This window comes from Carcharhinus amblyrhynchos, chromosome 25 (assembly GCF_965287045.1).
Source record: "Carcharhinus amblyrhynchos chromosome 25, sCarAmb.v2.hapA, whole genome shotgun sequence".
Classification (NCBI taxonomy): domain Eukaryota; kingdom Metazoa; phylum Chordata; class Chondrichthyes; order Carcharhiniformes; family Carcharhinidae; genus Carcharhinus; species Carcharhinus amblyrhynchos.
The window spans coordinates 6622280-6645878 of record NC_137348.1 but is presented as its reverse complement, the minus strand read 5'-3'; the positions used below and the strand labels follow the sequence as shown (position 1 = coordinate 6645878).

Sequence of the window (23599 nt, the reverse complement as noted above, 5' to 3'; positions counted from 1 at the left end):
GCAGAACTTTGTATGTTCTCACTGTGCCTGTGTGGGTGTCATCCCGCAGTCCAAAAGAACGTACTGGTTCGGTGCGTTGGCTATGCTAAATTCTCCCTCAGTGGACCCGAACAGGCGCCGGAGTGTGATGACTAGGGGATTTTCACAGTAACTTCATTGCAGCGTTAATGTAAGCCTTATTTGTGACACTAATCAATAAACTTTAACCTCAAACTGCGGCTTCCAATGGTCCATTGTTATCTGTGTGTGAATTGCAACACCCGGGAGTGGATCACATGATCAGGTGCCCCGTTGCATTGTGGGCGATGTAGTCCAGGAGCAACCGGAAGTCGTCGGAGGGACCGGAAGTGCCCTTGTGTCCGTCTCCCAGAACCTTCCACCCCCTCCCCCGCTAGTCAGTGCGCGACCAAACTCGGGAGCGGGTTGCTCAGAGTTTTTGCTTTGGAGTGTTATTGTCCTCGAAGGAGGAGGCGCCAGCTGGAAATGCCGGCGGGGAAAAGTTACCGGAGAAGGAGAGAGGAGGAGTCGGACGAGGAGGACGAGCAGAGGGTCGTGGAGGTCAGGTGAGAGCCGAGGCTTCAGTGGGCAGGCTAGGCCCTCTCCCTGAGAACAGCCCATTCAGGAGCACATAACTGTTAAAGTTAGTTTATTTGTGTCACAAGTAGGCTTACATTAACACTGCATTGAAGTTACTGTTACACTCCGGTGCCTGTTTGGATACACTGAGGGAGAATTTAGCATAGCCAATGCACCCTAACCAGCACGTCTTTCAGACTGTGAGGAAACCCATGCAGACACGGGGAGAATGTGCAAACTCCACACAGTGACCCAAACTGGGAATCGAACCCAGTTCCCTGGCGCTGTGAGGCAGCAGTGCTAACCATTGTGCCACCCTTTTAAATTCCACTTTTAATTTAATTCAAATTAAATTTATCTACAGCCCGACCAATGTCATGAAGTATAAAAAGGGAAATGATACAGCCCTGATCCATAGTTACAGATTCCGCACGGACAGTGATCCAAGGCTGGGAACTGTACCCGGGTCCCTGGCACTGTGAGGCAGCAGTGCTAACCACTGCACCACAGTGCTGCGCATTCAACCTTTCAATCCAACAGCTTCAGAACATAAGATCTGGAACATAAGAACTAGGAGCGGGAGCAGGCTATCTGGCCCCCTCGAGCCTGCTCCACCATTCAATAAGATCATGTCTGATGTTTTCATGGACTCAGCTCCACTTACCTGCCCGGTCACCATAATCTTTAATTCCTTTACTGTTCAGTAATTTACCTATCTTTGCCTTAAAAACATTCAATGAGGTAGCCTTAACTGCTTCACTGGGCAGGGAATTCCATAGATTCACAACTCTTTTTGGGTGAAGAGGCCCCTCTTCAGATCAGTCATAGAAATCCTACAGTACAGAAAGAGGCCATTTGTGGTCTGCACTGACCACAATCCTACCCAGGCCCTATCCGCATATCCCTACATATTTACCTACTAATCCCTCTAACCTATGCATCTTAGGACATGGCCAATCAGCGAAACCTGCACATCTTTGAACTGTGGGAGGAAACCCACGCAGACATGAGGAGAATGTGCAAACTCCACACCGACAGTGACGCAAACCAGGAATCAAATTCAGGTCCCTGGAGCTGTGAAGCAGCGGTGCTAACCACTGTGCTACCATGCCACCTGCTCCTAAATCTGCTCCTGCTTATTTTGAGGCTACGCCTCCTAGTTCTAGTTTCACCCGCCAATGGAAATAAACTTCCTGCTTCTATCTTATCTGTTCCCTTTATAATTTCTTATGTTTTTATAAGATCCCTCCTCCATTCTTCTAAATTCCAATGAATGTAGTCCCAGTCTACTCAGTCTCTGCTCATAAGCCAACCCTCTCAACTCTGGAATCAACCTAGTGAATCTTCTCTGCACCCCCTCCAATGCTGGTATATCCTTTCTCAAGTAAGGAGACCAAAACTATACACAGTACTTCAAGTGTGGTCCTACCAGCACCTCATACAGCTGCAACATAACCTCTCTGTTTTTAGATTCCATTCCTTTACCAATGAAAAACAAAATTCCATTTGCTGCCTTAATTACCTGCAGCACCTGCAAACCAACTTTTTGCAATTCGTGCACAAGGACATCCAGGTCCCCCTCTACAACAGCATGCTGCAATTTTTTACTAATTAAATAATAGTCCATTTTGCTATTGTCCCTACCAAAATGGATGACCTCACATTTAGCAACATTGCACTCCATCTGCAGACCCTTGCCCACTTGCTTAAACTATCTGTGTCCCTCTGCAGATTTTGTGTTCTCTGCACGCTTTGCTCTACCACTCATCTTAGTGTAATCTGTGAACTTTAACACACTACACTTGGTCCACAACGCCAAACCATCTATGTAAATTGTAAACAATTGCAGTCCCAACACTCATCATTAGTCATTGATTGCCAAACAGGAAAACACCCATTTATCCCCACTCTTTGATTTCTGTTAGTTAACCAATCCTCTAGCCATTCTAATAAATTACCCGTAACACTGTCCAGCTTTATCTTATGCAGCAGCCTTTTGTGCAGCACCTTGTCGAATGTCTTCCTGAAATCCAGATAGACCACATCCATGGGTTTCCTCTTGTCTATCGTGCTCATAGTGTCCTTAAAGAATTTCAATAAGTTAGTTAAACATGACCTTTCATAAATTCGTACTGTATCTTCCCAAAGGGGCAATTTCTATCCAGATGTCTTGCTATTTCTTCCAGCATTTTCGCCAGTACAGAAGTTAAGCTAACGGGCCTATAGTTCCCTACCTTTTGTTCTCCTTTTTCAAACAATGGTGTCACATTTGCTGTTTTCAAATCTGCCGGAACCGTCCCAGAGTTCAATGAATTTTGGTAAATTACCACTATTGCACTTGCCATTTCCCCCCGCCATCTCTTTTAGTACCCTAGGATGCATTCCATTAGGACCAGGAGACTTGTCTATCTTTAGCCCCCCCCATTAGCTTGCCCAACATTACCTCTTGAGTGATAATGATTGTTTCGATGTCTTCACTACCATAGTCTTCCTGTCATCAATTTTTGGTGTGTTATTTGTGTCTTCCACTACCCATGGTTTCAGTCATTCTGTTTGCCTCCCATTTGTGCGTCTATCAATGCCTTGAATATTGCTAATGTGCCTTCTTCCACCACCTCCTTTGGCAGCGCGTTTCAGGCACCCCCACTCTCTGTGGAAAAACTTCCCCCACTCATCTCTCTTAAACATTCCCCCCATCCCCCTCACCTTCAACCTGTGCCCCTTGTAATTGACATTTCCACCCTGGGAAATAGCCCCTCACTGTCCAATAACATGAGGTTTCCTCTCTGAAAGAATATTAGTGAACTGGATTCAAACTCTCAGATCATATAGTGGCCTAAATTAACATTAAAACTTGTCCTAAATTGTTGTATGTGGCACAGTAGTTCGCACTGCTGCCTCACAACCCCAGAGACCCGGTTTCAATTCCCAGCTTGGGTCACTGTATGGAGTTTGCATGTTCGCACCTTGTCTGCGTGGATCCTCTCCAGGTGCTCCAGTTTCCTCCCACAGTCTGAAAGACGTACTGGCTAGGTGCATTGACACAAACAGGTGCTGAAGTGTGGCGACTAGGGGAATTTCACAGTAACTTCATTGCAGTGTTAATGTAAGCCTTACTTGTGACTAATCAAAAAAGTTAACTCATTTTTAACATTAAAAGTAAAATAAGGAAGGTGATACGGATCAATTGCGCTAATTAGACAATCCTAATTTAGGTCAGGTTGCTAAAGGACTGTTGCAAGTCGGCACGGCAAAGCAAAGTTTGATTATAAACTGTTTTAAAATGTAGTTATACTGTCCTCTAGTGGTAACACTGATATGACGAGTTTGATATTTTGCATTGTGTGCAGATGCAGTAAGGCTGCAAATGAGTCATTGTAACCAGATGATTACCCTGACTGCTTTAATCACTGGTTGCTAAAAGTGTAAAAACAAGCCAAGTTATAGTGACTGTCAGTTATTGTATTCTGTCCGTCCACCAATCTGCACAAAAAAAGACAAACATGGAATAAAAATGGAAAAACTGCAGGGGACAAAAGACAACAAGCCACAATATAAGGGCAAAGCATCGCAAGGGGCAACAAGGCTTGGACGTGAGCCGAATGCAAAGTGGCAGAGAAATAAGAAAAGGGGATACATCCCCTCTCTGCCTTACCTGATTACATTCAGTTGAATTAAATTAAGTCAAATTCAGTGCCACAAAGCCTTGAGCTTACCAGTTTGTCGTTAGACATACAAGCAAGATAAATATCTTTTGCTTGCACTTTCTGTAGCTCTGAAGTTTTCGTAGAATATATTTTTTCCTGAGTTACCAATGGTAATCTTGTTTCTGAAGGTCAAAACTGGATGAACTGAAGGAAATTCAGAGTCTGAGGAGAAGACAAAATGGAGTGAGGTAGGTACAAATCAACGGGCAGAGCCTGTACCCACCACCAGACATTTTATGTCAAAGTAACCTTTGAACTGTAGGTACAATGTGCACATGTCATAAGACCATAAGATATAGAAGCAGAGTTAGGCCATTCGACCCATTGAGTCTGTTCTGCCATTCAATCATGGCTAATAAGATTTCCATCTCCTTTCTCCTGTCATCTCCCCGTAACCCTCGAATCCCTTATTAATCAAGAACCTATCTATCTCTGTCTTAAAGACACTCAGTGACCTGGCCTCCACAGCCCTCTGTTACAACTCAGAATTTCTGTGAACCCATGTCTTAACGTAATGGTGGAAAATGCCTTTCAAAAGAGCCACAGCACGTTGCATTAGTGCCAACAGAATTCTTTCTGCTCTGAACTCAAAGGTGTATGAGGCTTTGGGTACGAATGACCATAATGTGATCACATTTGGCAAAATGAGGATTGGGAAAGTGACTAGAATCCAAAACAAATGGCCATATTCTGAGAGGGCCAACATTTTTAAATGTATGAGAAGTCATGTCAGTGTGTGATTGCAAGGTTTAAATATAGTGTGGTGAGTTGGGGAACTATGTAGTGCCTTCAGTAATGTGATTCTGAATGCAATGGACCTGTGTGTAGCCAGGAGATGAGAGGATGGATTTTTAAAATATTTTGTCTTGTATATATTGTGTTATTCTGTAAAGAAGTATGTGTGTGCACGCATGATTGATTTTAAAGAAGCTGGGGAATGGGGAATAAAGACAACTTGTCTGGGAGAGTTGAGGGATAAATGGGATAAAAGCGCTAAATGCGTGCATTTGTAGTAAGATACAGTAAGACGTCTCGCAACATCAGGTTAAAGTCCAACAGGTTTATTTGTAGCACGAGCTTTCGGAATGTCGCTCCTTCATCACGTGAAGGAGTTCACAAACAGAGCATATATTTCACAAACTCAATTACAAGATAATGGATGGAATCTGAGTCTTAACTGGTAATCAAGCCTTTACAGGAATGGACAATGCAAGTGGAGAGAGGTTTCATCACAGGTTAAAGAGGTGCGAACTCTCTCAAGTCAGGACAGTTAGTGAGATTTTGCAAGCCCAGGCAAGTCATGGGGGTTACAGATAGTGTGACATGAACCCTAGATCCCGGTTGAGGCCGTCCTCGTGTGCGGAACTTGGCTGTTGGCAATTCTGCGTTGTCGTGTGACTTGAAGACTGTCTTGGAGAATGCTCACTCGAAGATCAGAAGCTGAATGCCCTTGATTGCTGACGTGTTCTCTGACAGGAAGAATCCCCAGGATGCTGATCTCCTGCAGGAGTGTCTGGATACATGACGGAACAGTGGTTAGCACTGCTGCCTCACAGCACCATGGACCTGGGTTTGATTCCTGGCTTGGGTCACTGTGTGGTACGTTCTCCCCATGTCTGCATGGGTTTCCTCCGGGTGCTCTGGTTTCCTTCCACAGTCCAAAGATGTGCAGGTTAGGTTGAGTGGCAATGTTAAACTGACTCTGGTTTCAGAGGGCCTGACAGGGTAAATATGTGAGGTTACGGAGATGGGATGGGATTGTTGTTGGTAGCAGGCTCGATGGGCTGAACGGCCTCCTTCTGTACTGTAAGGATTCTATGAAACCATAAACATTAATGACTTTGGCAAGAGTTCTCCTTCGTGAATAGAAACTAACATACTTTTTTTCGGAGGGTGTGTTATGTGAAGTCAAGCAGTGGTTGTGGTATACTATGGCTTTCAGTAGTATCATAGTTATGTCACTGACAAATAACCAAGAAGTGTGGGCTAATGTTCAAGAACAGATCCAAGAATTCCAATGCAGCACAGCATCTGGGGAAGTTAAATTCGGGTAATTAAATCCCGAATTAAAAAAACTAATATCGGTAACAGTGACTATGAAACTGCCAATTATTGTCCAAACCCATCTGATGCATTGATGCCCTTGTTAGGGTCCGGAATCAGAAGCCAAAGGAAACCAGATTAGACCCCAACAATTTTTTCTCTTTTTGGCACAGATTTGAGGCTAGGATATTTCTCTCCAGGAGTGATCCCACTGACAAAGTATAGATCTTTACTTTATTTAATAATGAAGTTTAAATATAACTACAACAAATGAAGCAGTTCAACCATTAACAGTTGAGCAATATTTAAAAATGAAAGGAAGCAACTTCACTTTCTAGCTAATGACTATTCCAGTTCTAAATGAGTATCATTCGTCCATAAACCAGAACCATTTCTAAATCAATATAGTTAGCAAACACGGACATACTTACTTTAAATTCTGTTAATAGTCTTGAAGCTTTCAGAGAGATTTTGTGGACAGAGTGAATTCTGCACGTGCCTCTGACTTTAACAGCAATTGCCCAGTTTTTCCCTACTATGGATCTAACTCTGCACATTAGTCACGTTATCACATAACCCTGTCAATCAACTTCTCAAGGTATCTTTTGTGTAAACAAAAGTCTATTTGCTCTATCAAAGTAACACGTTCTATCTGAAATGAGTAATTAACTTGCTTTTACAACCCTTGAACTAAATGTTTTCTAAACACACCGACTGCCCGTTGAATAAAGCTGAAATTTTAAACATTCTACAGGAACATTAGAAAATATATATTATAAATATATAGATGTTAATTGCGCTACTATCAACCATTCATTAGAGAAGGGAATCTGCTGTCCTTACCTGGTCTGGACTATACATGACTCCAGGCCCACAGTTGACTCTTAACTGCCAATCATGTCTTGTAGGTGGGAGGCATAGTGGTTAGCCCTGCTGCCTTGCAGCACCAGGGACCCAGGTTCAATTCTGACCTCAGGTCACTGCCTGTGTGAAGTTTGCATGTTCCCCCATGTCTGTGTGGGTTTCCTCTGGGTACACTGCTTTCCTCCCACGGTCCAAAGATGTGCAAGTTAGGTTGACTGGCTGTGCTAAATTGCCCCAGTGTCAAGGGGGTTAGCAGGGTAAATATGCAGTGTCACGGGGATAGGACCTGGGCGGGATTGTGGTCGGCTCACCTGCATTGTAGGGACTCTAAAGCTTATTTATTAGTCACATGTAAGGCTTACATTAACACTGCAATGAAGTTACTGTGAAATTCTCCTCGTCGCCACACTCCGGCACCTAACTAGCACGCCTTTCAGAGTATGGGAGGAAGCTGGAGCACTTAGAGGAAACCCATGCAGACACGGGGAGAACGTGCAAACTCCACACAGTGACCCGAGCCGGGAATTGAACCCGGGTCCTGGCACAGTGAAGCAGCAGTGCTGACCACTGTGCCACCCTCATATCATTCAGTTGTATTTGAGAAAGCACCTCACCACCACCTCGAGGACAATTAAGGATGGGCAGTGTTGGTCAAGCCAGCTTTCCATTAATTAATTTAAAACAAACATGCAGTATATTTAATGCACTCACTGTTTGAAATGTCATTGTTCTAAAAAAACTGAAAGGTAGGAGCTAGTATTAGAATAAGCTTAAAATTGCAGCAAAGGAAGGTTTAAATGAAACAACAATTGGACCTTCGGGTTGGCCATTCAGGAAACAAGATTTATAATCTTCAGTGATGCTAACATGGACAGTGAGCCTCTATTGTGTCATTGGAAGGATGCACCAAGCAAAAAGTGGATACCCTGAGTCACTTCCCATTGTGTTGTTGGTTACAGTGCTGCCGCCCTGCTGGTTGGAGAGCAAGTACCGGAAGAAACATCAACTGTGGTGAGTTGTTTTGTGTCATAATGTGTGAATTTCAGTGCAGCAGCAACAACAAAAACTTAGATTTATATAGCGCCCTGAATCAGACATCCTCAAACCCTACACACAAGCATCATGCAGCAAAATTTGATGGTGAGAAAGAGGTAGATTTTATAGGAGTACTTTGAAGGAAGAAAGATAGAGTCGTTCAGAGTGGAAGCAGCTGCAGACTAAATTATGGAACAATTTAAATTGGGGATTATCCAAGAGGCCAGACTGAGACGAACGTGGATATTACAGAGCTGGAAAAGATTACAGACATAGGGAGCACCCAGGCTAATGGAGGGATTTGGAAATCAAATCCTGCTGACCTGGAACCAAGCATTGATCAGTGAAGAACAGGGTAATGGGTGAATGAGATTTAGTGCAAGTTAAGGACATGGGTAACAGAGTTTTGAATGACTTCAAATTTACAAAAGGCGTACTGCATTAGAGTAATCGAGCTTAGAGGGTGCAAAGGCATGGGTGAGGGTTTCAGCAGCAGATGAGCTGAGGCAGAGACAAGGTCCCTTGTTAGGGAGGTGGAAATTGGATATATTGTGGTGTGGACGTGTGGCCAGAAGCTTTTTTTTAGGGTTATATTCACTGGAGTTTAGAAGAGTGAGAGGGGTTCTCGTAGAAACTTATAAAATTCTAACAGGGTTAGACAGGTTAGATTCAGAAAGAATGTTCCCAATGGTAGGGGATCCAGAACTAGGAGGGTCATAGTTTGAGGATAAGGGGTAAACCTTTTAGAACTGAGATGAGGAGAAATTTCTTCACCAGGAGGTTAATGAATGTGTGGAATTCACTACCACAGAAAGTAGTTGAGGCTAAAACATATGATTTCAACAAGAAATTGAATATAGCCCTTGGGGCTAAAGGGATATTGGCGGGGGGGGGTGCGATCAGAATATTGAATTTGATGATCAAACATGATCAAGGTGAATGGTGCATAGACTTGAAGAGCCAAATAGTCTACTGCTTCTGATTTCTATGAGTCAAGGTTGTAAACAGTCTAGTTCGACCTCAGACACTTGCCACGGAGATTAATGGAGTCAGTTGTGAGGGAATGGAGTTTAAAACAGAGACTGTCGACAATCGCTTCATTGATTCCATTATTTAATTGGAGGATGTTTCTATTTGTCCAGTATGGGATGTTATGATAAGCAATCTGACAACAGATATGCCAAAAGATATGTATATTTGGAACATGGGCCTTCACCTAATACTCAAGCCTAACAGATAACTCATGGTCTAGTCACTGTCATTGAAGATACTAGACCACACTGCTTTCTGTTTTATCAAGGAATCCTTCACCACAGAAGGTGACCCATTCTGCCTCTGACATGCTCTTTGAATGAACTATCCAATTAGCCCCACCCCTGAAAAAATTCGCTTCAATTATTTATCCAATTCCTCTTTTGAAGTTATTGGGTCATAATTTGCTGTCAAAGTAATGTTGAGGGTAACGGTGCCCGCTGTTTTTGTGTGCACATGCTACAATCACTTCAGGTGAGCAGCAGAGGTGTGGTTGGTTCAGTAGTGTTGGCCAGGCTGGTATGGCTGAGGTATTCAGAGGGGAATGGGTGGGGTTTGCTCACAGTCGTGCTTCACCCCAGTATCGTGTTTACTTGCTTGTACAGCTGGCAAAAAGCGTGCCCAAAATTTATCAGCTGCTCATGAGGTTTTCTACTGAGCTCACAGATTACTAGTACACAAAAACAGAGGCAGGATGGATGGTTTTTGTAGCCACGTTGCCTTTTTTGAACTCTTTTACTTCAAGACTCCCCGAAGCTTAATCCTCCAACCATGCCTTTAGTTCCCCCCCCAAAATTACATTCCATTTCCGCCAGTGTGAAACCACCTCCATCTTGTAAAGTGCTTCAGATGCTCTTCTGAAGAGCATGGTATTGAGTCACTGTGTATTTGGAGTAGTGTGTGACTGAGCTGGGAACTTGTCCACTTTTTAAAATCTGTCCTGATATTTAAGGAACATCACTGAATTTGCTATTTTTTAAAAGATGTGCGAGATACTGTATTTGTTTGGAAATATGCTTAAAAACTTGCAATGTATTTTTTGTTGTGTGCAGGATGATCCTTTTAAACTAAAGACAGGCGGGATGATTGACATGAAGATGATAAAGGACAAAAAGCGAGAGAGGTGGGTGTCATTGAGAAGTCTGATTCGTTCTAAAATACCCAACATGAGGATAATTAGCAGCTAATGTTTTAATATGTGGTTTGAGAATAATACGTAAGGTTTAAGTAACATGTTAATAAAGATTTCATCTAAGAAATTAATTTGTAACATGCCAGTGAAATGAAAGATATCAGCATAAGTCAAACACAAATTATGCAATAAAGTAAATTACCCAGGCAGGGGAATAATGTCAAAAGATAAAGGTGCCTTCATTTGGTATTAGATCCGGTTTAAACTGGTTAGAGAAATGCTACACCATAAGAAGCCATTTTTGGGAGAGAACTTTCGTAAAAGGGACAGATGAATGACAGATATCAATATTTGAAGGTGTCAAACTATAATTGATTAAAGGACATGCCATTGTTAGATTGACAGATCAGTGAGTGAATGAAATTGCTTTTAATTATGTGCTGGCCTCTATAATCTGATTTTAAAAAAAAACTACTCTGCTTTTTGGCAAGAACTCGATCTTTTGAGAATGTCTCATAACTAATTTGCTGTGTAGGTAAACTCAGATCTTTCTTTCCGCCAAAACAAATTTGTCTTAATATTTTTAATTTGTAATGTTTTTGATTCTAACATTGCAATGTTTTAATAAAACTAGTTTAATTGAAGAATTTCATTGAACTAAATAAACTTTTTTTGCATTTGTGAAATGAAATGTTTAACAAAAAGATTTAGTCTTTAAATTAATCAGGCCACCTAGAAGAATTTTTCACAGTGGGGAATCAGAAACATAGCAAAGATTTACCATTTATAGTTCATTTAATTATTTAATTGAATTTGACCAGCTCTTTAACTGAGTTCTCTTTCAGGCTCAACTTCAAGCAGAATTTATGCTTTGAAGAAGACAAAATGGCAGCCATGTAGTTATATACGGGCAACAGGGTGGCATCGTGGGTAGCTCTGCTGCCTCATTGCACCAGGAACACGAGTTCAATTCCCGGCTTGGGTCGCTGTCGGTGTGGAGTTTACACATTCTCCTCATGTCTGCTTGGGTTTCCTCCAGGCCTCTGGTTTCCTTTCAATGTCCAAAGATGTGCAGGTTAGGTGGAATGGCCATGCTAAATTGCCCGTTAGTATCAGGGGAACCAGCTAAGGTAAATACATGGAGTAATGGGATAGGGCATTTGAGATTGTGGTCGGTGCAGACTCGATGGGCCGAATGGCCTTCCTATGCACTGTAGGATTCTATATACGTTTGTGATGTTCAATTTATGTGCATTCCCATTTGTTTCTGCGGTGTTATAGAACATGTTAATTCTCTTATTCTGTTTTTTGCCCGTCAGTCATTGACCCATGAGATAAAGAAAAGTGAGGGGAATGCAAATTGTGGTGAATAAAATGGCTATCACAAATGTTTTATGATGCTTCAGTTTAAAGTTTGTTTATTAATGTCACAAGTAGGCTTACATTAACACTGCAATAAAGTCATTGTGAAAATGCCCTTGTCGCCACATTTTAATGCCTGTCCAGGTACACTGAGGGAGAATGTAGCACAGCCAGTGCATCTAATCAGTACATCTTTCGGACTGTGGCAGGAAACTGGAGCACCTGGAGGAAACCCACGCAGACATGGGGAGAACATGCAGACTCCACACAGACAGTGACCCAATTGAACCCAGGTTTCTGGCACTGTGAGGCAGCAGTGCTAACCACTGTGTCACCATGCTGCCTTGAAATTCACCCAAGATGAAAATGCACATTGCAAAGATTTTCCTCCCTCCCTCTTTTGCCACCTGAAAGCAAGGCTGGCTGACCAGAGAATTGAACATGTTTTCTCTTCTTTCAGGGTCGAAGAGGAAGACACAGACTTGAACCTGGGGACGTCGTTTTCAGTGGAGACAAACCGACGTGATGAAGACGCCGACATGTATGTCTCGATGTTGTGTAGTGAGAAGGGAGAATGAACTTAGTTTTGTTTTCTCGCTTTGCGTGTACTGGTACAATAATGTTGAGTTTACGTTGTGTGCACTGTCTCGCTTTACCATCCTCGTGACCTGTCGTGCTCACACAGATGCCGGGCAGACAACCCTTGCCTCTTTTGTTGGCCAGAGACCACCTCTGAGTCAAGCATTGTCAACCTGAATCCCCTCTAGTACGCGGTTCATCTGTTTCCAGAAAAATCAAACTGTTCCAACTCTCTATTTGGAATTGAAGGAGAAAGTGCCGGAAACACCCAGCAAGTCAAGCAGTATCTTTGACGAGAGAAAAACAGTTAATGTGTCAGGATCAGTGATCCTTGATCAGAAAGTCCTGTGGAAAGGTTGTCAGCCTGAAATGTTAACTATGTTTCAGTCTCTACTGTTCCTGCCAGACATACTGAGTGTTCCCAGCATTTCCTGTTTGTATTTGATTTAAAACGTCTGCAATATTTTTTCTGTCACAGCTATTTTGAGTGTTTTAGTGCAGCTGCCCCTGATCAAAGTAAACTCCGAGACCTTGGTTTTTTTTGCATATTAAGTTCAAATCTGATCAGATGTAAATTAATTTTGTGTGACGCTTGTTATGAAGCGGAGGTTGATCCCTGCCTGATAACTAAAACCTAACCACTCAAAGAGTACCTCATACACTGTTAAAAGTTTGTGAGAAATAGTGCGATCTGCTCTTCAGCAACCTATAGTGGTTAAGTCAAAATAACTCCCTGAGACACTCTCTAAAGTGAACAAGTAACAATTTATTTATCTAACTAACAATGAACAGGTTAACAATCTCAATATTAACAAACAATCTATTAACAATCTCAATAAAACACAATTCTAATGGAATTCTGTTTAGACAAACCCACTTATTAACAAAAAGTTATAATTTTTAGTCATTCTCTAAATTTTGTCATCTTTTGGAATATTCTGTTGTCTTCAGTATTGAGATGAGGCTTTCTTTTAAGACATAAATAAAGCCATGAGAGCCAGCATTTCTCTCTCTCTGAAAGCTGTGAACAGTGATAGATGGCAGGGGTACTCTCCCAGTTTGTCTCATTGCCCCATCTCTTATACCCGTAATGGCGTATCATTATTTCTCACACTATGATTGGTTCTCAGGTTACCAAAACATCAATTTCAAATCTAATAGGTTGCTGGTAGCTACATGCTTAACTTAAACTGAGCGAAATTCAATCATTTGAATGCCTGAAACCTGTTACCAAGGCAATCCTCGGTTTGGCCTTTGATATAATGTTTCAGTCTGTGTACTGGCACCACACATACCTGCATTTTTTAACTCTCTGAGCACAGCAAAAATGCTGCCTTTTTAAAGGGACATATGGGGGCAATGGCCTAGTGGTATTATCACTAGACTATTAATCCAGAAACTCAGCTAATGTTCTGGGGATCTGGGTTCGAATCCCACCACAGCACATGGTGAGATTTGAATTCAATTTAAAAATCTGGAATTAAAAACCTAATGACGACCGTGAAACCATTGTCGATTGTCAGAAAATCCTGATTCATCTGATTCACTAATCTCCTTTAAGGAAGGAAATCTGCCATCCTTAACCCAGTCTGGCCTATGTGTGACTCCAGAGCAAAAAGTCTTACAACACCAGGTTAAAGTCCAACAGGTTTATTTGGTAGTAAACGCCACTAGCTTTCGGAATGCTGCTCCTTCGTCAGGTGAGTGGAGAGTTCAGAGTCACAGCAATGTGGTTGACTCTCAGCTGTCCTCTGAACAGGGACAATTAGGGATGGGCAGTAAATGCTGGCCAGCCAGCGAAGCCCATGCCCCACGGATGAATAAAAATAAATGCAATACTTTTACCTCTTAGCATTTTAAAATGATTTTATAATTTTGCAAACCCCAACTTCACAACACGCTGTTTGTGCAGGAACAGGACTGATTGCCAGCAATCCGGTCAAAGTGCTTACATGTTTTTTTGGGAGCTTTTTCACAAAATACTAGCATCATAATCACTGTTCTATCAACTTTGGCGTTATGCTTTTGAGAGAGGCAAAGGGTTACGGATGAAACACTCAGAACTAGAAAGGACAACTTGGGAAAAATAATCTCCAAGGATCATTCTTGTTGAGATCAGAGGAGGTAGTTTGGTCCATTGTGTCCATGTCAACTCTTTGAGATCTATCCAATTACTCTCACTCACCACATTGCCCTGCAAATCTTTCCAATTATTTATCCAATTCCCATTAGAAAGTTACTATGGAATCTGCTTCCACTACCTTTTTTCAGCTGAAGCATCCTAGCCCGCAATTTGTTACGTCAGAATAATTCTCAATTCCCCTCTGATTCTTAAATCTGAGTTCTCTGACAATTTCTCCTTAATTACTCGATTGAAGTGGATTGTAATTTTGAACATCATCTCTCCCTTATCCTTTTTCTTGCCAAATGGAACACTCCTAGATTCCCTGTGTCTTTTTACTGATTTTACCATTTTGCTGATGTCTTTCATCCCTGACACTACTCCAGTAAATATCTGCACCCTCTCCAAAGCTTTGTCTTCCTACATAGCATTAAAAATATCACAGGCAGCTATTTAGTCTTCTTGCATTTATGGTACATTTATGGCAGATGGGGAAGCTGATTTCCTCCTTGCGTCCCATCAGAAGTTGTAATAAGGCACTGAGGAATTTGGAAGCTGTCGACTGATTATGACACATTATTCTGTTTAGCAAATGCCCTCATTCATACCTGTATTGGAGAGTGACTCATTGTTCCCTGTCAGGATGAAGTACATTGAGACAGAACTGAAGAGAAGGAAGGGAATCCTGGAGAACGAGGAACAGAAGGCAAAGATCAAAAATCCAGAGGACCAACTCTATGAGCTGCCCGATAGCATCAATGTTTCCTCAGCCAAACGCACTGAGGAAATGTTATCCAATCAGATGCTCAGTGGCATTCCTGAGGTGGACCTGGGCATTGAGTAAGTGTTTATCTTTTTAACCAGTCGAAGAAATTGAAGTTTGTACAGGGGCTCGTAGGATCCTTACAGTGCAGAAGGAGGCCATTCGTCCTTCGAAACTGCAGTGACGCAATCCCACCCAGGCCCTATCGCCACAACCCCATGCCTTTACCTAGCTAGGCCCTCCCGACACTATGGGGCAATTTAGCATGGCCAATCCACCTAACCTGCAACCATTGGAGTGTGGGAAGAAACCCACACAGACATGAGGAGAATGTGCAGACTCCACACAGACAGTGACACTAGGCCGAGAATTCAACCTGGTTTCCTGGCGCTATAAGGCAGCAGTGCTAACCACTGTGCCACCCTAGTAGTCATACCACTGAAAAATCTATTCACCATGCTCCCAATTTCAGAACATTTATTATCTGGAGGGTCTGTATCAATCTTTACAGGATCTGTTTAAATTTATTTATTAGTATTACAGGTAGGCTTACATCAACAGTGCAGTGACGTTACTGTGAAAACTCGCCTAGTCACCACACTCTAGTGCCTGTTCGGATACACTAAGGGAGAATTTAGCACAGCCAATGCACCTAACCAGCATGTCTTTCGGACTGTGGGAGGAATCTGGAGCACCCCGAGGAAACCCACGCAGACACGGGGAGAACGTGCAGACAGTGACCCAAGCCGGGAATCGAACCCGGGTCCCTGGCGCTATGAGGCAGCAGTGCTAACCCAAGGGTTAAGGTTGTGTATTAGTCAAATTTAATTGACTGCATACAGTGACGCCTCAAAACGTGGCCAGTATGGAGATGATTCCCCTGCCAATCACATCTGCTATAACTGCAGTTTTTTTTTATTATTTGTAAATGGGATGTGGGTTGCCAATGGCAACATCACCATTTATTACCCATCTCCAATTGCCCTGGAGAAGATGGTGATGTGCCACCTTTTGAAGTGTATGGAGATGGATAGCAGAGGTTGGCAGAGAGGAAACAATGAGTAGGAATTAATAGGTGCTCTTCAAATAAGCAGGCAGTGGGGTGGCACAGGGATTGGTGCTGGGACCCTAGCTATTCACAACATATATTAATGATTTGGATGAGGGAACAAAATGGAGACAATACCAAAGTTGAGTGGGAGGTTGAACTGTGATGAGGATACAGAGATCCTCAGCATGTTCTTGACAGGTTAAGTGAGTGGGCAAATCAGTGGACAAATGTGAGTTTATTCACTTTGGAAGCAAAAACAAGAAGGTAGATTACTACCTGAATGGCTGTAAATTGGGAAAGGGAGTGTGCAGTGGGACCTGGGTGTCCTTGCGAACCAGTCGCTGAAGGTAAGCAGGCAGGTGGAGCAGGCGGTAAAGAAGGCAAATGGTATGTTGGCCTTCATTGCAAGAGGTTTCGAGTACAGGAGCAGGGATGTGTTGTTGCAGTTACACAGGACCTTCAGATACAAATGTGAGTAATGCATTTTGGAAGGTCTAATACAGATAGGCAATGTACAGTAAGTGGAGAACCTTTCAGAGTATTGATAGGCAGAGGGATCTGGGTGTATGGGTACACAGATCACTGAAAGTGACAATGCTGGTGGAGAACGTAGTCAAGAAGGCGTACGGCATGCTTGCCTTCAGCCAGGACATTGAGTTTAAAAATTGGCAAGTTTGTTGCGGTTTTATAGAACCTGAGTTAGACTGCACTTGGGATGTAGTGTTCAATTCTGGTCGCCACGCTACCAGAAGGATGTGGAGGCTTTGGAGAGGGTACAGAAAAGATTTACCAGGATGTTGCCTAGTATGGAGGGCATTAGCTATGAGGAAAGGTTGGAGAAACCTGATTTATTCTCACTGGAACGACAAAGGTTGAGGGGCAACCTCATAGAAGTCTACAAGATTACGAGAGGCATGGACAGAGTAGATAGTCAGAAGCTTTTTCTCCGGGTGGAAGAGTCAATTAGTAGGGGGCACAGGTTTAAGTTGCGAGGGGCAAGGTTTAAAGGAAATGTATGAGGCAGATTGTTTACACAGAGGGTGGTGGGTGCGCTGGAACTCACTGCCGGGGGTGATAGTGGAAGCAGATACAATAGTGGCTTTTAAAGGGCATCTTGACAAACACATGAATAGGATCGGAACAGAAGAATATGGTCCCGGAAGGATAGGGGATTTAGTTCAGTCGGGCAGCATGGTCAGTGCAGGCTTGGAGGGCTGAAAGGCCTGTTCCTGTGTATAATTTTCTGTGTTCCTTGTTCTTTGCCACAGAGCTGTTAGGGAGTGAGTTCCAGGATTTTGATCTAGACCCAGATTGAACACAGGATTGTTTAATTTAATTATTGCTGCATTTTACTGAGGAAGTAAGTGTTGTAGTTTTGGTTGTGATTTCTGTTTCCTGCAGTTGGTCGAGGCTGCTGTCAGTATCTAACTGACAGTTTGTTTTTTTTGTTTGTTAGATACTTATTCCAGATTTAATTTTCAGACTTCACTGTATTCCAATAGGCTGCCATCAGACCGTTCAAACTCCTTATCCACTTTCAGTTCCATATTCTCAGATGAGGTTAGATGTCTGCTTCAGTCTACATCAACTTCATAGTGTAAAACAGCACAGGAAGCGGTTTTTTTGTGCACTCATGCCCTTACAATTTGACCCAAAATCCTCCCAAATGTTTTCACTTCAACTAATTGTCAAGTTCCCAATTGAAAGTCACCACTCAATCACAGTGGTTACCAATGCTGCGTCACAGCACCAAGGGCCCAGGTTCGATTCCCAGCTTGGGTCACTGTCTGTGTGGAGATTGCACGTTCTCCCTGGGTCTGTGTGGGTTTCCTCCAGATGCTCTGGTTTCCTCCCACAGTCCAAATATGTATGGATTGGGTTGATTGGCCATGCTAAATTGACCCTAGTGCTATGGGTTAGCAGGGTAAGTATGAGGGGTTGTGGGCTTAGGGTCTGGGTGGGATTGTTGTCGGTGCAGTCCTGGTGGACTATGGGTGGCACAATGGTTAGCACTGTTGTCTCAGTGCCAGAGACCCAGATTCTATTCCTGGCTTGGGTCACTGTCTGTTCAAAGTTTGCACATTCTCCCGTGTCCGTTTGGGTTTCCTCCGGGAGCTCCGATTTCTTCCCACACTCCAAAGATGTGCAGATTAGGTTGATTGGCCATGCTAAATTACCCCTTAGGTCAGGGGACTAGCAGGGTAAATTGTGCTCGGTGCAGACTTGATGGGCTGAATGGCCACCTCCTGCACTGTAGGGATTCTAGTCTGCTTCCACTACCCTTTCAGCACATGCATCCCAGACCCTAACTTGCTGCCTGAATTTATTTTGTTCTCATATGTACGTTGATTTTTTTTTTTAAATTTTGAGTGCAAAAATAAAGAATATTATCAGCACTGAAGAGGCAAAAGCCCAGCTGCTGGCAGAACAGCGTAACAAGAAGAAGGACAACGGCACTTCCTTTGTACCCACCAACATCGCAGTCAACTATGTTCAGCACAACCGGTGTAAGTATTGACAGACCTCCGTGATTGACCTTTGCAATTTCAGGATGTGTGTTCCCTTGTGTACGTGTGACCCAGGCAGCTTCAACATAGTCTGAAAACAAAACAAAAGCAACAAGTGCAGAGTCACAGCATTTTAAATGCTGAGAGACAGTCCGTTTCAGCCTTGGGTTTAGATTTTGTACCTGTGCAACAATCCTCCTTCCCAAGGGATCCCTCAGGATTCTCTCCAACCTTTTACTGTGTGGGACTAGCCAGTCAGGGAACACAATTTCAGATGGAGGATTGTTTCCTTTGCTGGAGGGAAAAAAATAATTGTACTTGATTATTTATGCTGCATGACTTTTCTCACTGTGTATTATTTTTTAAGAAGCTGATATAAAATAGTTACAGCAGGATCCTTGGTCCATGTTTCCCATTGCCTCATGTTATCTGTTGTAGTTTACCGGGAAGAATTGCACGCACCTGCAAAACGCAATAAAGAGGAAGCAAAACCCCGGCCCCTGAGAGTGGGAGACACTGATAAACCAGAACCTGAACGTGAGTAGATCAATGTCAGCATTTCATTGTTAATCTGTGGAATATAATGGCCCATGCCTGGCACAGTGATTGAAAAATTTAAACTGCTGTCTGCAGATTCAAATATGTGAATTTTCTACTTTCAATTCCACTTCATTCCCTGTTCCCGGTCAAGCAACAACTTGATTTTCAAAATTCTTTCTTTGTTTCTGAATCCCTCTGTGGCCTTGTCACCTCCTGTCTCTGGAATCCCCTCTGGCCTGTGCATTCTCCAGAGTGGCACAATGGTTAGCACACTGCTGCATCATAGTGCCTGGGACCCTGGTTCGATTCACAGCTTTGAGCTTCTGTCTGTGTGGAGTTTGCACATTTTCCTTGTGTCCGCATGGGTTTCCTCCGAGTGTTCCGGTTTCCTTCCTCGGTTCAAAGATGTGTGGGTTAGGTAGATTGCCCATGTTAAATTGCCCCTTAATGTCAGAAGGATTAGCATGATAAATGTGTGGGGTCACAGGAATAGGGCCTGGAGGGATTGTGTTCGGTGCAGATTTGATGGGCCAAATGGCAGCCTTCTACACTGTAAAGATTCTGTGATTTCTATTCAACTAACCCTGGTTTCTTGAGCATTCCCTAACATTAATTGCTCCACTATTTGGTGGCCCTTCCTTCAGTTGCCAGGCCATAAGCTCTGGAATTCCCTCCCTAAACCTCTCCGACTCTCAACCTCTCTCTCTCTTCCTCTAAGAGCACCTCAAAGCCTCCCTCTTTAACCAAGCCTTTGACCATCTGTCCTAATATAACCTTACATGGCTTAGTGTTTGGAAGGCTCATGTGAAACACTTTGGGACGTTTTATTACTTTAAAGGCGCTATATAAATACAAATTGTTAATTCAGAGGGCGGTGGTTATTTAGACCATTGATAATTCCTCATGCAACACGTTCCCTGGCTGAGTACGCCTGTCTGGCGGAGATCACATGGGAAGGACAGTTGCTTCTACAGAAGAGAAAATCTGAGCACATGTTGGCCTACTCTGGTCTGGCACACATTGCTGTAGCTGTGTCTAGAGTAGCGTTAACAGTGAAGGACAGAAGTCCATTCAGCTGCTCAAGCCTATTCTGCTCTTCCATCAGATCCTGGCTGCTCTGTGCAACACTCTCTATATCCACTTTTGATCCCTAGCAATTGAATGAACCTTTTCCCAAATAAAATCTATCAATCTCGCTCTGAAATTTCAATTAACCCAACGGCCACTGATCAGATTTCTGACAATCTTTTCGTGTAGAAACAGGAGTTCCTGGTTTCACTCCTAAAAGGTTGCACCCTTGTTTAAGATTGAACCCCCTTGTTCCCGATCTCTTTCTCCACCCCCTCCTCCCCCCGCAACCTCCAAAGGAAATAGTTCCTCTGTATTGAACTCCCATAATTTTAAACAAAGATAGGTGGTTTGGTCATGCTAAATTGCCCCTTAGTGTCCCAGGATGTGTGGGTTGGGGGGATTAATGGGGTAAATACATGGGGTTAGGGGGATAAGACTTGGGTAAGATGCCATCGGTGTAGACTCGATGGGCCGAATGGCCGCCTCCTGTACTTTTGGGATTCTGTGATCCTATTTCGCATCACCCTTCAATTTTCTAAACTCAAGCCAAGTTTCTGCCATCTGTCTTTCTAACTTAACCCTCTGAATACTGTATCTTTCTGAGCTGTACCCACTCCAAAGGTAATTCATCATTCCTGGTGTCCGGTGCCAAAAACTAAACGCAGTATTCCAGATAGGGTCTGACCAAGTCAACACAACAGAAGGGGTCAGTTTAGCTCAGTTGGCTGGACAGCTGGTTCGTGATGCAGAGCGACACCAACGGCGCAGGTTCAGTTCCCGAACTGGCTGAGGTTATTCATGAACGCCCCACCTTCTCAAGCTTTCTCTTGCTGGAGGTGTAATAATCCTCGGATTAAATCAGCTGTCCCCCTCAAAAGGGAGAGCAGCCTATAATCATCCAGAACTATAGTGACTTTACCTTTTACAATAGAAGTATCACTTCTTCTTTATATCCCTACCTTCTTGAGATAAATGCAACATACCATCAGCTCTTTTGATGAGTTGTACGTTAGAACAAAGAACAGTACAGCACAGGGAACAGGCCCTTCGGCCCATTAAGCTTATGCCAACATGATGTCTTCCTAAACTGAAGACCTTGTGCCTGTATGTGTTCTGAATCCCTCTATTCACTCCCTATTCATGTATCTGTCAAACTGCTTCTTAAACGTTGCAGTGGTTTCTGCTTCTATCACCACCTCTGGCAGCACATTCCAGGCACTTTACCACCCTCTGTGTGGGAAAAAAAAACCTGCTTCTTACATTTGCTTTAAACTTTCCCCCTTTTTACCTTAAACCTATGTCCCCTAGTATTTGACATTTCTACCCTGGGAAAAATTAGCTTTTAGCAATTTGTTTCCCTGGACATCTAACCCTCTGACCTCCATTGTTCCTCAGTACTTGCGATTCAGGGGAGAAAAAACCTATCTGTTTCTCAAATCCAAAGTGGACAACTCGCCCTTCGTGGTTAAACACCACTTGGAAGTAAGTTCGTAGAATCCCGACAGTGCAGAAGGAGGCCATTCAGCCCATTGAACCTGCACTGACAACACTCCCACCCAGGCCTTATCCCCTTAGCATTACCCTGCTAAACCCCCTGACACTAAAGGACAATTTAGCATGGCCAATCAACCTGACCTGCACATCTTTGGAGTGTGGGAGAAAACTGCAACACATGGAGGAAACCCACACAGACATAGGGAGAATGTGCAGACTCCACACAGATCGAGGCTGGAATCAAACCCGGATCCCTGGCACTGCGAGGCAGCAGCGTTAACCACCGTGCCACCCAGTTGAGGGATTCCTTCAGAAGTCACTGGTGCTTCTGTTCAATTTCTTGAAAAGATCCATGCTGGGCTAGCTGTGTTTTCTGTTTGAATTCTAATGATTTTCTGTTTTAAAGAAGCCACTGCAACAAACCTATTATGAAAAAAAATCCCTTTTTCTATGTTGTGCAGAATCTCCTCCGAATCGCAAACGTCCTTCCAACGAAAAGGCTACAGACGATTACCATTACGAAAAGTTCAAGAAAATGAGCAGAAGGTACTGACGAGCAACTCGCTATCTTGGGTCTTTTTTTAACGTGAACATCAGCATCCTAAATTCCTTGTGTAAAAACAAGACTGATAACTGTTCCGGGGGGTAGGAAGCGGGGAAATGAACAGTGGTTGGATTTCTAGGACTGAAGCAACACCGTTCTATCCAATGTACAGCCAGAATAGGATCGGAAAGGTTGCTGCAATATTAGACCACGCTGTAAACCCAAGGAAGTGTTCACTGCTTCACACTTGTTCCAACTGGTTTTGTTGCTTTGCACCTAAGCTGAATGGCAGATCGCAGACTGCCATGGGAAAAGCAGGGCAGAGTTTTCCTGTCCCGCCCACCACGAGCAGATGAGGGTGGACCATGCGAAGGTCCATTGACCTTGGGCGGGATTTTCTGGTTTTGGGGGGTGAGCGCAGCAGGAAAATTCCACCCAAAGTCGTACAGCGCAGAAAAGGCCCTTTGGCCCATCGAGTCTGCACCGACAATAACTACCACTGATGTTGCGCTAATCCCTTTTTCCAGCACTTGTCCCACATCCCAAATAACTGTTAATTTAAACAAAAAAAAGGATCTTGATGCAAGAGGGAACAATAGAAGTGAGGTGAGAGTTCTATCTTAGCTGCCCTCCTTTGACTCAAGGGTATGATGAATTCAAGGGGATATGAATTTCCACTTCTGAATCCTGCAGAAAACTGAACTGGAGGAATAGACAGTGGCAGATGACAATGTTAGAAAGGGCCACTGTTAAAAAGAGCTGAGATAGCTTTAGTGCCCCCAATGTGTAATTCTGACAGTATTTTAAAGACTGGATTGTGTCACACACAGTAGTTTTATAATGCACAGTGACACACTGCTGTTCTAGAAGCAAATAATCTCCTCTCCTGAAATTGGCTTGAATTTTTTAACTTGCTCACTCATCTGCAAAACTGCTCAGTAAAACATTCAATCTCTCAACTTGCTGTGATTTCTGCATGTAAGTTAATTTCAGGATAGATGGATGTTACAAATGGGTTCTTTTGGTTTATATGTTTAAACATGTCTTTATGCTGTAAATGTATCTGAAATAAATTTCTTATCTTTGTTTATTGATTTCATATAAATGTTTTCCTGGTTTATTTTGCGTGGCAGTCTAATCGGCACTGGCACAGTGCCGTAGAAGCGTTCCGAAACTC

The 23599-nt window shown here is 43.2% G+C and overlaps 1 protein-coding gene across 1 annotated transcript; it reads left to right on the top strand.

Annotated features, from left to right (window-relative positions):
- The first annotated feature begins 387 nt into the window (after positions 1 to 387).
- c25h9orf78 (chromosome 25 C9orf78 homolog) lies at positions 388 to 23516 on the top strand. The gene is made up of 9 exons (XM_080212088.1): positions 388 to 563; positions 4412 to 4471; positions 8150 to 8201; positions 10310 to 10380; positions 12212 to 12292; positions 15095 to 15292; positions 18637 to 18773; positions 19212 to 19310; positions 22340 to 23516. The coding sequence occupies exons 1-9, from the start codon at positions 484 to 486 to the stop codon at positions 22429 to 22431; spliced, it is 870 nt and encodes a 289-aa protein (XP_080068214.1). The 5' UTR covers positions 388 to 483; the 3' UTR covers positions 22432 to 23516.
- The last annotated feature ends 83 nt before the right edge of the window (positions 23517 to 23599 follow it).